At 40.9% G+C, this 16,380-nt stretch overlaps 1 protein-coding gene across 1 annotated transcript in view; it reads left to right on the plus strand.

Annotated features, from left to right (window-relative positions):
- Positions 1-16,380, plus strand: part of CPD (carboxypeptidase D) — a 135,964-nt gene that overhangs the window by 60,889 nt on the left and 58,695 nt on the right. The window contains exon 3 of the mRNA XM_089683053.1: positions 9,436-9,578. Coding sequence (XP_089539179.1) covers positions 9,436-9,578 — 143 coding nt within the window. The remainder of the gene's footprint in view (positions 1-9,435; positions 9,579-16,380) is intronic.

Raw genomic sequence — 16,380 nt, forward strand, 5'->3', positions numbered from 1 at the left:
GTGAAAGGCAAGATGAAGGGGAATATTTAAACACGGATTTAAGAAATAAGTCGATTTTTTTTATCCTAAAATTAGTAATAATTGTTGAGTTGATGATTTTAAGAAAATGGTTGAACATGATTTGGAGACTTTCACCATTCCTTACACCAGGCAAAAAATAGATATTATTCAGGGTTTAGAACAACTAGAAAAGAAGGAGATTTTAATAAGGCCAGCAGACAAGGGGGGGGGGGGGGGTTATTCTTAATAAGAAAGATTATAATGAAGAACTTAATAGGTTAGTAGAGGATCATGAAACTTCTGAAATATTAAAGGGAAACTCTACCACTAAGTATAAAGCCAAATTGAAGAAATTAGTCACATTAGGTGAAAAGGAAGGTCTTCTTAATAGAAAAGAAAGTAGATACTTGGTCCCTGATGCCCCCATTGCCCCGGCGATTTATCAATTACCAAAAATACATAAGAATTAAAAAAAAAAAACACCAGGAAGACCCTTAGTAAGTGGGGTGGATTCCCTATTTCCACAAATAGGGGAATATTTGGATACATTTCTTCAGCCCCTTGTTCAGGAATCTCCAACTTACCTAAGGGATAGTGGAGATCTTATTAATATCCTGAAGGAAGTACGAATTGAGAATGAGTGTGTTATGGCACATATAGGTGTAAACTCTCTATACACGAACATTAGGCACAATTATACTTTGGAAGCAGTAATGTGGTCTTTACAGAATAATAATCAATTAAAGAATACACAAAAAGAGTTTTTGTTACAAAGTTTGTATCTAGCTATGAGCCATAATTTCTAGCATAATGGAAGGTTTTTCAGACAGAAGACAGGAGTTGCGATGGGATCCAAATATGCACCCTTCATAGCTAATCTTTTCATGACTAAGTGGGAGCATGAGTCGATATACAGTAATAAGAGATCAGAGCTAAGGCTGTATAAAAGATTTATTGATTATATCTGTATTATTTGGAAGGGAACTAAAAAATCCCTAGAAAACCTTATTAAAGAAATGAGAATGAACAAATATAACATCTCATTCACCGAGAGTATTAGCACTGATCCATAAATTTTTTTGGATCTTACTATATTCAGGAAAGGAAATAGACTGTATACTCATACTCATTTTAAAGAAGTGGACAGAAATGGGTATATTCCAACGCATAATTGCTACTATCATGGATGGCTTAAAGCGATTATAAAAAGCCAATTCATGGGAATTAAGCGGACTTGTGATGAGGAGAAAGATTTTGAAGAGCAAACAGATATTTTGATACAGATTTGAGAAGAAGGGGTATAGAGCGAAATATCTTAGGGATACAAAGGATCAGGTGAAAAATATGGATTGGGAGGAACTGTTAAAAAAGAAAGATAAAAAGGGAGAGAATTTTGGTTTGGCTTTCATTACAAGGTTTTCTAAGCAATATAAATTGGTTGAACATATATTTAGAAATCATTGGCCGGTTTTACTGCAGGATGATGCATTGGGACAGATTTTGCCTAAGAAGCCCAAATTTATTTATCGGAGACCACCTACTCTTAAGAGTAAACTTGTGAAGAATATCCCTGATCCACCTTGCAAAAGGGTCATTTTTTTTAGATCGGGGGGTTTCTTTAAATGTGGGAGGTGTTTAGCAGTAGAATATTCAGGGGTGACAAAAATACTAAGAAAATTTCACAATTTTAGTCTCATACGAAAGGGAAAACATTTAAGATTCACAAATCTGTTTCATGTGCAAGCACCCATGCTACCTACCTCCTGGAATGCCCCTGCCATTTACAATATGTACGGAGAATGACTAGAAAGCTTGCTGTCAGGCTTGGTGAACATATAAGAAATATTAAGAAAGGCTTGAGACATCATAGTCTTTCTTATCCTTTCAGGAAATTATATAATTGGAATCCATCTTTGTTGAAGTTCTGTGGGATTGACAGGATTGAACCTCACTAGGGTGGTGGTTACATGAGGAGGGCAATCTCACAGAATAAAACAAAGTAGATTCTAAAATTGAGTACTCTGGCCCCTAAGGGGTTAAATGCGGACATAGATCAGAACTGTTTTTGTCTAGTTGGTAATTCTAGTATGTTATGTATGGGTACATGTTCTGGATTAAAACGTATATAGATATACAGTCAGGTCCATAAATATTGGGACATCGACACAATTCTAACATTTTTGGTTCTATACACCACCACAATGGATTTTAAATGAAACTAACAAAATGTGCTTTAGCTGCAGACTGTCAGTTTTAATTTGAGGGAATTTACATCCAAATCAGGTGAACGGTGTAGGAATTACAACAGTTTGCATATGTGCCTCCCACTTGTTAAGGGACCAAAAGTAATGGGACAGAATAATAATCATAAATCAAACTTTCACTTTTTAATACTTGGTTGCAAATCCTTTGCAGTCAATTACAGCCTGAAGTCTGGAATGCATAGACATCACCAGACGCTGGGTTTCATCCCTGGTGATGCTCTGCCAGGCCTCTACTGCAACTGTCTTCAGTTCCTGCTTGTTCTTGGGGCATTTTCCCTTCAGTTTTGTCTTCAGCAAGTGAAATGCATGCTCAATCGGATTCAGGTCAGGTGATTGACTTGGCCATTGCATAACATTCCACTTCTTTCCCTTAAAAAACTCTTTGGTTGCTTTTGCAGTATGCTTTGGGTCACTGTCCATCTGCACTGTGAAGCGGCGTCCAATGAGTTCTGAAGCATTTGGCTGAATATGAGCAGATAATATTCCCGAAACACTTCAGAATTCATCCTGCTGCTTTTGTCAGCAGTCACATCATCAATAAATACAAGAGAACCAGTTCCATTGGCAGCCATACATGCCCACGCCATGACACTACCACCACCATGCTTCACTGATGAGGTGGTATGCTTAGGATCATGAGCAGTTCCTTTCCTTCTCCATACTCTTCTCTTCCCATCACTCTGGTACAAGTTGATCTTGGTCTCATCTGTCCATAGGATGTTGTTGCAGAACTATGAAGGCTTTTTTAGATGTCGTTTGGCAAACTCTAATCTGGCCTTCCTGTTTTTGAGGCTCACCGATGGTTTACATCTTGTGGTGAACCCTCTGTATTCACTCTGGTGAAGTCTTCTCTTGATTGTTGACTTTGACACACATACTCCTACCTCCTGGAGAGTGTTCTTGATCTGACCAACTGTTGTGAAGGGTGTTTTCTTCACCAGGGAAAGAATTCTTCGGTCATCCACCACAGTTGTTTTCCGTGGTTTTCCGGGTCTTTTGGTGTTGCTGAGCTCACCGTTGCGTTCCTTCTTTTTAAGAATGTTCCAAACAGTTGTTTTTGGCCACACCTAATGTTTTTGCTATCTCTCTGATGGGTTTGTTTTGTTTTTTCAGCCTAATGATGGCTTGCTTCACTGATAGTGACAGCTCTTTGGATCTCATCTTGAGAGTTGACAGCAACAGATTCCAAATGCAAATAGCACACTTGAAATGAACTCTGGACCTTTTATCTGCTCATTGTAATTGGGATAATGAGGGAATAACACACACCTGGCCATGGAACAGTTGAGAAGCCAATTGTCCCATTACTTTTGGTCCCTTAACAAGTGGGAGGCAAACATGCAAACTGTTGTAATTCCTACACCGTTCACCTGATTTGGATGTAAATACCCTCAAATTAAAGCTGACAGTCTGCAGTTAAAGTACATCTTGTTCTTTTCATTTCAAATCCATTGTGGTGGTGTATAGAGCCAAAAATGTTAGAATTGTGTCGATGTCCCAATATTTATGGACCTGACTGTATGAATAATATTTGTATTATATATTTTAAATATAATTTTTTGTATATATATATATATATATATAGATAGATAATATTTATTATAAACAAATTTATATTTATTTTTATGTAATTATGATTTGTATTATGCTTTCTTCGTTTGTTTCACATAAATTTATATTAATTTGTCTATTTTTATGGAATTATGATCTGTTTTAGATTTTATATGATTATATTTAGATTGTAAACCGGAAGGTTCTGATCAGGAAGTAAACTTGCATTATGGTGAGCCGTGGAATTGAATTAATTAATGAGTAACGAATCAGAGAGCTAGGAGGAGTAGTGGCTACCGTATTTTTCGCCGTATAAGACGCACCTAGGTTTTAGAGGCAGAAAACAGGAAAAAAAAAATTCTGAACTAATGGACTGCAGACACAGTACAGGAGATGACCAGAGACTGCGGACAGCACAGGGATGACCAGAGACTGCGGACACAGTACAGGGATGACCAGAGACTGCGGACAGTACAGGGATGACCAGAGACTGCGGACAGCACAGGGATGACCAGAGACTGCGGACAGTACAGATGACTGCTGACCTTTGGGGAAGTGGGGAGCGGGTACCTGAATTTGACAGGTACCCGCTCTTCCGCAGAGTTTTTGTTTGATCTTACCTGTTCCTCGATCCAGCCGCGCGCTGTCTTCCCGGCTTCTGTAATGACAGCCGGGTGCCCAGTGCACATGAGCAAGAAGCACTTGCGCTTTGTGATTGGTCCGGCGGCTTCTGGGATCTGTCATGTGTCCCAGGTACCGCCTTACCATTCACAAAGCGCACCGCTTCTCGCGCATGCTCACTTGGCACCCGGCTGTCATGCCCAGTGCCCACACTACAGAAGCTGGGAGGACAGCACGCCGCTGGATAGAGGAACAGGTAAGGTCCCGCTGCAGAGCTGAGCGGCTGGCCCGGTATTCTGACACGGCCGCGGTGGAAATACTGGACCGGCCGCTCCATATTCGCCCCATAAGACGCACTGACATTTCCCCCCCAGTTTTGGGGAAGAAAAAGTGCGTTTTATACGGCGAAAAATACGGTAGGTATAATTTGGAAACAGGAACCTGAGATCCCTGTCTGTGATAACGCCCTGGAGGAGAGGCGATATGCATTGGCGTAATTTCCAGTTTCAACGGAAGCTTTGTGACACATCCGGTGAGTGAAGCGCACACTTATCTGCGGCACTCCAGAGCCATCTTTGCTCCGAAGGGAATACATATCTGCTGGTCATAGCTATTTGTGATGTGGATACCACTCTGCTGCCAGTTTACTTTCCTTTTATGTGGGAGCCAGTATTGAGTTGGTCCAAACACTTTCTGATGGGGGAAAGTTTACAATTTTATAAGGCATATTTTTATCTTGTCTAATGTGAGTGCATTAAATGCCTTGGTTTTATTACATTAAAGAGTTTTGCAGTATTACAATATTAGTGTCCCTATTGTTGCATTGCATCCACCCTATTGTTGGTCATTGGAGATTGGACATTAGTGTCCCTATTGTTTCTTTGCATTGCATTTACCCAATTTTTGGTTGTTGGAGATTGTCAAGCAAGCAATTTTGCCTTGATTTGGATTTATTCTGGAGAACACATCTCACCTTAAAAGCTTATTAGACTCTTAAGCCATATACACTAAGAGTCCATCAAATTTGGTGAGTGTGGTCTTTACCGGATGGTGTGGGCTTGTTGAATTTCCTTATGGCACTATTTATTTGATTGGAGCACTTTCTTCACCATTTTCAACTTGGGACAGTGGTCTTTATTATTATTTCAAGATAATATTGGAATACCTTTGCTATTTCTCAATCCATTTTATACACAAAGGGGTCTGTTCTTCTGGAATGAGAATTACAGTGTGTGTGTTGGACATTTCCACAGTGGTATGGCAGTATTTTTCTTGTAAATGTAATGCTTTAAAGTGTTACTAAACCCATGACCCTTTTACTGTATCTGATCTTCCAAAGTACACAGAGCATGGAAATGCAAATATTTTAATAAATATAAGCTGCTAAATACCTTTTCTTATCAGTATTATACAGCACTCTTGTGACTTCTATCAGTGTTCAGCTGCACTGGTTAAAGCTTGCAGAAGGAGTTTTCATTCTCTTCTGACTGTCCTATGAGGCTGCATGACCCCTGCCCCTCTGGACATTGCAGGTTGACCCTGTGCCGATCACATGCACCCTAAAAAAACAAAAAACCCTCTCTAGCAATACACACCAAACTGAGCATGTGCAGAGTGACTCCTAGGGCTCTGTACCATCAGCAAATGGTTTGGAGATATTAAAAGAAGGGGAGAATCAGAGAAGACGGGATCAAACAGCCCTTTTACGCAATACAGAGGATGACAATCATGCTTTACTGCATATACATATATTATCTGGACATAGGGCTCATTCCTATGCGTACACCCGTGCAGAGGGCTGTTGTTGTCTACACCGAGTGCACAGGTGCTCTGTGCATCTGCATGCAGGCAGTCCCATTCATTGCTTTTGGGAAGCAGTGACTGCATGGAACAGCCATGCGGGTGCATGTTCCTGAACAAACATTGCATTCAGCTGCCTTTTTTTTTTTTACTAGGATCACAATTTAAATATTTCAGTGCAGTTTCTATTATTCTAAGTTGGTGTAAATTTTGACTATGCATACAGAAAATACCTGCATTGTAATAGAACATGATAGGACCTACTGTATGTGTATTGTATGCAAGGCCTATTCTTTAGATGCTCAGATTTTCTTTTTTTGCCTGGAATTCCACTTTACCTGGCTGCCTACATTCTCAGAATAACACAGCTATTGATTCCAGAGTGGGAAAGAATCCAGTTTTTTTTGTAGATCACAAATCTCCTACAATTGAGCTTACGGTTTTGAGGACAATATTTGTGATGGTTGTGTCTTTTTCATTGTAAGCAACTGTACCAGAAATGAGTTGTATGTGGTTAACATTAAAGGGTAATTATTTGATATAATGGGGCGGTAATGTTGGTATCTATAAAGTTTTATTTGCTTTTACAGAATGATTGAAGGTTTTATCCAATGCCTGTGTGGGTGGATTTTTTTTGTATACAAGTTTGGATATGCTGGCTTTCAATTCAGTTAATTTCTTAGGTGAAAATATTTTTGTCATAGTTTTCATCAGCAGCATGTTTTCAGTGAGGAAACTAAACGAAAATCAATTTGAATTTTCAACAATTGACACAAACTTTGACGAAAATGAATTCCAATTTTTGTCAACAAACAAAAATGTGAGAGAGGGATGTTTACCCATGTGAACTTTGAACTGCTTTTACTGTGAACAGTAAACTGATTCTTATTATAGAAAAAAGCATTACCGTCCAGTATTGGCTTAATTGTATTGTGCTGGGCTGTATGCTGTGCCTGTGCTTGAAGCTGTAGAAATTTTTGTTGTGTTCAGTTACTTGGAACTGTTAACCACTTGAAGACCGCCCTATAGCAGTTTTACTGCTACATGGCGGTTCTCTTGTGCAAAATCATATATTTTTCCCTGATCTTGCACTTCCGCCATAAGGAGCACGCGCATACCACCGGCAGCTTGCTTCTGCTGTGAACACTCACAGCAGAAGCCAGTGTGTGAGTCCTGGTGAATGGATGTTTGCTGGTACCCACCGATTGTTGGCCAGAACAAAGAACAGAACTCTGCCTATGTTAACAAGGCAGAGCTCTGTTCTGCCAGGGAGAGAAGTGAAAGATTGTGTCCCTGCAAAGCTGGGAACACGATTCTTCACTTCCCCCAGTAACAGCGCCACCTAGTGTACACCAAGCACATGGCTAGGCACACAGTTAACCCTTTGATTACCCTAGATGTAACCCCTTCTCAACCAGTGTCATTAATACAGTGATCAGTGCATATTTTTAGCACTGATCACTGTATTAGTGTCACTGGTTCCCACAAAGTGTCAATGTGAAAATGTCAGTTGAAATATCGCAGTCCCGCTATAGGTCGCTGAATGCCACCATTACAATTTTTCAAACGCTATAACTTTTGCACAAACTAATCAATATACACTTATTGGGAATTATTTTTACCAAAAATATGTAGTAGAATACATTTTGGCCTAAATTTAATAAGAAATTAGATTTGTATCATTTTTATTGTATATGCTTTTATAGTAGAAAATACTTTTTTTTTTTTTTCAAAATTGTCTGTCTTTGTTTATATAATGCAAAAAGTAAAAACTGCAGAGATGATCAAATACTACCAATAGATAACTCTATTTGTGGGAAAAAAGGACATAAATTTAATTCATGTACAGCGTTGCATGACTGCACAATTGTCACAAAAAATAGGTCTGTTAGGAAGGGGGGTAAATCTTCCTTAGGGCAAGTGGTTAAAGTTCATGTAATATGTGCAATGGCTTTACAGGCAATAGAGTGTACATATTTATTATTTTTATATATACATATATATAAATGTTACACTTCTGTCAAAAAAAGCAATATTTTAGTAAATAAACTTGGTTTCATTTATAGACGTTTAAGTGTTTAAATAATGCATTGCAATTTACCTAAACCCTGTAGATTTTAGTCAACTAAAATACAACTATGACTAAAACTAAAACAATTCAGATGACTAAAACTAAAATGGCATTTTTGACAAGACTGACTAAATCTAAATCAAAATTTAACGTCAAAATTAACACTGCTTCCAATGTGCTTATTCGATGAAATAATGTCAAATGTAAGTCACTGGGAATGGCATCTTCTCATTTTTTTGTATTTTGTAATTATGTGCTCTCTAGCCAGTAAGCTGGTGTGTAAGGCAAGGTTCACACCTATGCAGTTTGCATTTGATCTGTTTCTGCAATGCTTTTTGCGGTGCATTTTTGTAAGTGCGGTTTTGACGCAATTTTGATGGGTTTCCATGGGGGGTTTTTCCGGACAATTTCTTGCTGGACAGATTCAAAACGCAAAACACAATAAAGAAAAATGCGCCAGAAATGCAGCACTTGGTTTTTATATGTGCTTCCATTGAAGTCTGTTGGACAAAAAATGCAAACTGCTGCGGGAAAATAAGTCCCTGACCCTTACCAAAAAACGCACCTGCAAAAAAGTGCGTAGATGTGAACTTGAGCCATAGGAAATCATGACAAATGGCATGCACTGTGTTCCTACAAATTGCATAAAGGCCTCTTTCACACATGTAGGGTCATACACCACCAAGAATGAGTGTATTCATGTGGCGGGGTAGCACAGGTGGATTCAATCACAGTTTAGTCATTGACAGGTGGCGGCTATGTGCACATAACTGCATATAGTGCAGTTACATGTGTCTAGGGACAGCTGAGCGGTCCTGGACGCAGACAGTTTGCATTCATGTACCTACCACATGTAGCACACAATTGCACACCACTTGATGTGCAATTAAATGCGAACTGCTGTGACCACCTTTCCGCCTGATAGTGATTTATACAACCTTACTGGCCATGGCTGAACACATTCACCTGTGTTACCCATTGCACAAATGTGCTATTTCTTGCCAGTGTATGGCCCTAAACAACTGTGGAAATGCCTTTGTGTTCCAGCAGTAAAGGGATAGCCTGCATTACATACTGTACGTAATCATTTGTATTTTCTTTATGGATCCTGTGATTTTTGTTCTGTAGGTGGAATGCAAGACTACAATTATATCTATGGAAACTGCTTGGAAGTGACATTCGAACTGTCTTGCTGCAAGTATCCACGTGCATCTGAACTTGCGCAGGAGTGGAATAATAACAGAGAGTCTCTGCTAACCTTTATGGAAATGGTAATGTGATATTTAGTCTATTGCACATTGTAGTCACGGATGATTATATATAATCATTTTATTGTAGTCTGTCGTGATTTGATTTTAGAAAACGTAACCTAGCCATAGACAGGTTGATGTCTCCCTAAGAGCTATTGGGGAAAGACATTTGACTGGTCATTTGTAGCCACAGGGCTCACCAAAATGAAACGTGCATCTCATTTGACAAATTGAATTATACATGAGTGTTTAAAGGGTCACTCCACTTTTGTGTGAAAAAAACTTTGTAAATAAAAAAAAAAAAATTATAAAGCGCACAATTGCGACTTAGGTCATATTGTAATTGAATATTATTAAAAATTACGTTTCCTTTTCAATCTGCAGCGCTCTAATTTTTAGCGGTGCACTGATACCGAAAACCGAAATGTCCGTGTATGTAGGGGTGGGAATCACTTCAATTTTTTTTTTATATATATTTTTTTTACTTTCATGTATATTTTTATTTTTTTTTTTTAACTTATGATTTTATTGCTATCACATAGGGGACCAATAGTCCCCGATGTGATGGCATATGAGTGACAGGTCCTCTTTGTAGGGGGGAGGGGGTGGGGAGCAGTGTGTGCAAGGAAGGGTCAGGAGAGGAGCAGTGTATACAGAGAGGCTCCCTCACTATATGCTGGTGCTGGTTTTTAAATGCAAGTGTCGGCTTTTTTTTTTTTTTACTTCACTGTAGCTCACAGAATTAGTTGTCACTTTCCCCCGAGCTAAAGGAAACTTTGTTTCTTTTAACTCTGGGACATAAACTAAAAGGAAACTTTGTTTCTTTTAGCTGGGTGGAAAGTGACAGCTAATTCTGTGAGCTATAGTGAATAAAAAAAAAAGCCAGTAATTACATTTAAAAACCGACACTGACATATACCGACAGCCAGTCACTGTATACACTGCTCCTCTCCTGCCTATCTCAGTCACCCCCCCCCCCCTCACATCTGCAGTACACACAGTCTCCTGTATCGGCTAAATTTTTCCTATCGGCAAACTGCAGATAGGGCTATTTTCAGCCGATATGTTTCGGTGGCCGAAATTTCAGTTCATCCCTAATTTTTTTTCTCTAAAACTAAATATGTCTACCTGGAGGTGTTCTGTACACAGATGCTGTACAGAACACCCCCTGCAAATGTTGTTTCCTGCTTGTGTAATTGGCTTACTGATTTTCCCAAAAGTCTGCATTAACCACTTGCCGCCCTGCCACTGTGTATATACGTGTGCAGGGCGGCAGTGGAGCGCAAAACCACGTTTTAAAACGGGTTCCGCGCTCCCGACACTTTTGCCGGCAGGGGGCGCGCGCGCGCTCCCGCCGACCCGCGGGTGACACGATTTGATCCAGGAGGGATCAATCATTAGATTTCAGCCAGTGATTTCTGGCTGAAATCACATGATCGGTCCCTGTCCTATCCTGTCCTGTGTTGACAAATACACAGGGCAGGATATGATGTCATTCTTCTCTGCCTGGACACATTCCGTTCCAGACAGAGAAGAAGACATCCAAAAAGTGAGTACACAAGCACTACACTACAGTTAGAACACTCTAGGACACATTTAACCCCCTGATCGCCCCCCCCCAGTTAACCCTTCACTGCCCTGTCACCAGTGTCACTGATCAGTGAAGCGATTTTTGCTGATCAGTGTCGCTGGCGACTTCCGATAGAGTTAGCGCCCCTCCCAGATAGCGCCAGATTGCCCGCCAGTACACCAGTAATCCCGTTTAACCCCTTGATCGCCCCCCCCCCCCAGTTAACCCCTGCACTGCCCTGTCACCAGTGTCACTGATCAGTGAACCAATTTTTACTGATCACTGTATCAGTGTCGCTGGCGACTTCCGATAGTGTTAGCGCCCCTCCCAGATAGCGCCAGTTTGCCCGCCAGTACACCAGTAATCCCGTTTAACCCCTTGATGCCCCCCCCCCCAGTTAACCCCTGCACTGCCCTGTCACCAGTGTCACAGATCAGTGAACCAATTTTTACTGATCACTGTATCAGTGTCGCTGGCGACTTCCGATAGTGTTAGCGCCCCTCCCAGATAGCGCCAGTTTGCCCGCCAGTACACCAGTAATCCCGTTTAACCCCTTGATGCCCCCCCCAGTTAACCCCTTCACTGCCCTGTCACCAGTGTCACTGATCAGTGAACCAATTTTTACTGATCACTGTATCAGTGTCGCTGGCGACTTCCGATAGAGTTAGCGCCCCTCCCAGATAGCGCCAGTTTGGCCGCCAGTACACCAGTAATCCCGTTTAACCCCTTGATCGCCCCCCCCAGTTAACCCATTCACTGCCCTGTCACCAGTGTCACTGATCAGTGAACCGATTTTTACTGATCACTGTATCAGTGTCGCTGGCGACTTCCGATAGTGTTAGCGCCCCTCCCTGATAGCGCCAGATTGCCCGCCAGTACACCAGTAATCCCATTTAACCCCTTAATCTCTCTCCCCCCCCAGTTAACCCCTTCACTGCCCTGTCACCAGTGTCACTGATCAGTGAACCGATTTTTACTGATCACTGTATCAGTGTCGCTGGCGACTTCCGATAGTGTTGGCGCCCCTCCCAGATAGCGCCAGATTGCCCGCTAATACACCAATAATCCTGTCTAACCCCTTGATCGCCCCCCCCCCGAGTTGACCCCTTCACTGCCCTGTCACCAGTGTCATTGATCAGTGAACAGATTTTTACTTATCACTGTATCAGTGTCGCTGGCGACTTCCGATAGTGTTAGCGCCCCTCCCAGATAGCGCCAGTTTGGCCGCTAGTGCACCAGAAATCCCATTTAACCCCTTGATCGCCCCCCTCCCCCCCCCCCAGTTAACCCCTTCACTGCCCTGTCACCAGTGTCATTGATTACAGTGAACAGATTTTTACTGATCACTGTATTAGTGTCACTGGTGACGTCCGATAGTGTTAGCGCCCCTCCTAGATAGCGCCAGTTTGCCCGCTAATGCACGGGATTTTTTTTTACCAAAAACATGTAGCAGAATACATTTTGGCTTAAATTTATGACTAACTTTGAGTTTACGATATATTTTTTATAGCTGAAAGTAGAAAATATTGTTTATATTTCAAAATTTTCGTGTTTTTTTTTGTTTATAGCGCAAAAAATAAAAAGCGCACAGGTGATCAAATACCACCAAAAGAAAGTTCTATTTGTGTGAAAAAAAGGACGTAAATTTCGTTTGGGTACAGCATTGCATGACCGCGCAATTATCATTTGAATTAGTGCAGCGCTGTATAGCAAAAAAAGGCATAAATTGCAGTATCTATACCATAGTTTGTAGACGCTATAACTTTCACACAAAGCAATCAATATACACTTATTGGGATTTTTTTTACCAAAAACATGTAGCAGAATACATTTTGGCTTAAATTTATGACTAACTTTGAGTTTACGATATATTTTTTATAGCTGAAAGTAGAAAATATTGTTTTTTTTCAAAATTTTCGTTTTTTTTTGTTTATAGCGCAAAAAATAAAAAGCGCACAGGTGATCAAATACCACCAAAAGAAAGCTCTATTTGTGTGAAAAAAAGGACATAAATTTCGTTTGGGTACAGCATTGCATGACCGCGCAATTATCATTTGAATTAGTGCAGCGCCAAACAGCAAAAAAAGGCCTGGTCATTAAGGGGGGGTAAATCCTCTGGGGCTCAAGTGGTTAAGATACAAGTCAGATTTTTGGCATCCCCTGCAACAAAAATGTCATTTTTGGTAAAAGGCTCCCTTTGGGAAATCACAGGTGCAGCAGCTGATTGATAATTATAAAGTCACTCCCATGCAGATTCACTCTGCACATGGATACAGACAAACAAACATCTACTTCTTCAGAATATCAAAAGGGAGGAAACTGCAACAAAGTTTGTTAAAATCCTTGCAATGTACATAGATCACCCAGAGGGGAATGTTTTTTTCTCAACAAAAGTGGAAAAGATGCTCTTCAAGCATGACCTAAATTTACCTCCCAAACTTTCCTTCTACTGCTAAAGCTGTTATTACTCCCTGTGACATAATTCATGGATGTGTAGAGATTTCTCACGGGGATAAGCTTTGTATCTTAAATGAAGTGTATCTAAACCTAAAAACACATATTTAGTATGTTGTAGCCTATAAGTCCCTATATTAGATGGCTGCATTAGTTTTCTTTTTGAGGATTTTTCTTTTACCTGTCATTCTTGTGAATAACTTACTTACTTTCTTGAGTGGCTGCAGAACTATGGATGGAGCCATGCTTGCCAAAAGGCTATTTTTTTTCTGGTTTTTAGGACCACAAACACTTCCTTCCTTCTTTCCATTTCAATTACATGGGGAATGGGGGGATTTGTAGTTACAGAACGGCTTGGAAGTTATTAACATGGTTCATTTCAATTCATAGAAAGTGAAAAGGACATTTCAGTTCTGGTAAGATCAACATGTCTATCTTAATTGTACAGTACATGACACAAAGCATTTATAGTCCTTGGTTTATAGGCTCATACCCTCAAATGATTGGATACTGTCAAAGCTTTCCCTATAATCCTGCCCAATTCTCTGTCAGCCCTATAACCGCGCCCCAGATTTTTTTGCTAGTGTGCTGCGGTGATAGACCTCTTCTCCTTTGTGTAAAAATCACTCTTCGCATAACTAGTTCATGATTTAATTGTTTTATCTTCTGATTCAGTCATATTCTTCACTGCTTTCATATACCACAGATAGAAGTGTTTCTGGCAAGATCATCATGTATTTTCTGTACTTGCTGAAAATGTTCATGCCTGAAAACTGGTGCAGCCATCTTCCGATCGACTTGTGTACAACCAACCCGTCTGGTTTTTTCCAAATGATTAGTGCCACCGGCTATAGCTGGCAACATTAATCATTGTGTTCTGCCGGCAGGGGAGGGATTCTCCCATCAACACTGACAGTGTTGATGGCGGAATCCAGCAGCTTTTTTTTTTCTGGAAGGAAAGACAATTGTATAACCTATGGCTTGCCTGCCTTAAGCTGTTTCAGAAAAGCTTGGCTTAATAAGTTTTATAACCCAGACTGTGTAAACATGCTGTGGTGGGATGTATGATAGGACTTTTCCCACAGATCTCTGGTTAGCAGTGGTCTTCTAAGTAATGTTAAGAATTGTTAAGAGGCAATTTCTGAGTTTGAATAGAAGCCTTTTGAAGTTTCCAGACACTCTGAGAAATGTTTACTCAATTTAAACTGCTTTTGTTTTTTTTGGTTTTTTTAAGGGAATTCAAGAGTCTGCTGGGATGAATGAGATATTGCAGACATGACTTTTGTTTTGATGACTAAAAGGAGGAGTACAGCTAAAGCTCATTTGGCTGTACTTCTCCTGTGGATCACAGGATTTCAGTTCGTTCTGCACTCCTGTTACCCGTTTTCAGGCATTGTCGGCTGATGTCATTCAGCCGGTTCAGGCTGGGGGAATATCACGATATGGTGGGGATCCACCCAGGAGCCTGGATTGGCTCTTGGCTCAGTCTCTCAACAAGCCTGAGCCAGCCCCTCCCACCCCCTCCACAGTGAGTGCTGGAGGGGCAGAGCAGAGAGCCAGAGACCGAGAGTCCTGGCTCTGCTCAGAGCAGCAGAGAGAACTGAGTGATCAGAGGTGCTTTATCTCTGTTTTCACCATTAGAACCGGCAAAGGATAGATACAGCATCGGATTGATGCTACATCCACCTAGGTAAGTATAATTTTTATAATTTAAAAAAAAAAAAAATTACCATATTTCTCTTTTAATTGGATAGAATGTTGCAGAGTTGTAAATTCTCAGGATGACAACCCGATTCACCACTCGGGTTTTGGAGGGAGTCCAGGCATCGTTATCACAGGCTTGAACAGGCAGCTGTCATTTCATGTTTGTGTATACCCTTCAGCCGACCATAGATGGATTGAAACCTGTTGGGGTTTTTTTCGTACGATCACTGCCAGCAGCAGTCATTGTATTCTGGTGGTGGGAAAACCTTCAGCTGTCAGCAGGGCCAGTGCTAGACTATTTTGCGCCCTAAGCAAGACCAGCTACTTGCGCCCCCCTCCCAAAAAAAAAAAAAATTGTTTTAAAAACAGTAGAAAATATTAAATTAACAAAACATGAAATTGCTTAAGTTCTTTAACATTGGTGCTGGTGGCATCTTATGGCACTTATTTTTGCAAATTAAAAGACAAAATATATACTAACCAAATATAAATTAACTGTATTAACCAATCAGACAGAGAAACAAAACAAAACAAAAAAAAGAGCCAGAATTACAAAACTCCACAGTGACCAGCAGCTGCTAGCTGGCTTGCAGTAGGGGACTGAGTCTGAGAGGAACATTGGAAGGAGCAGCAACTCAGCTGCTACACTGGCCCCTGACACCCAGCATCTTTCTCTGTCCTTTCTTCCTCCCTCTCTGCCATCCCTTCCTTCAGCTGAAGGATCATTCATGACTTGGCAGCGTCCCACACGATCAAGCAGCATCCGCTCCTCTCACCCCGACCTTTGTCAGCCCCCCTCCTCCTACTGTCACCTCCATGACCCACCATCCTGCTAGGCTTGGCTCACCTCCAGGGTGCGGAGTCCAGGCTACAGCTCTCATCGAGGACAGGCCGCCTCTCATACACATCGGGCCCCGATCATTCTACTCACATAAAGTAAACCTTGCAACCAGAGCACACCTCTGCCTATAGATTGGCTGCAGCTGTGTAGAAGAAGGCGGAGCCAGCACTGGACACCGTTCATTTGGTCATGGCTCCCTGTTACAGATGGAGGACTGTGTGTGATAGATATGTGTGTATATATATATATATATA

This window comes from Staurois parvus, unplaced genomic scaffold, assembly GCF_062004578.1.
Source record: "Staurois parvus isolate SC_StPar_1 unplaced genomic scaffold, SC_StPar_1.0 ptg000299l, whole genome shotgun sequence".
In the NCBI taxonomy this organism is placed as follows: domain Eukaryota; kingdom Metazoa; phylum Chordata; class Amphibia; order Anura; family Ranidae; genus Staurois; species Staurois parvus.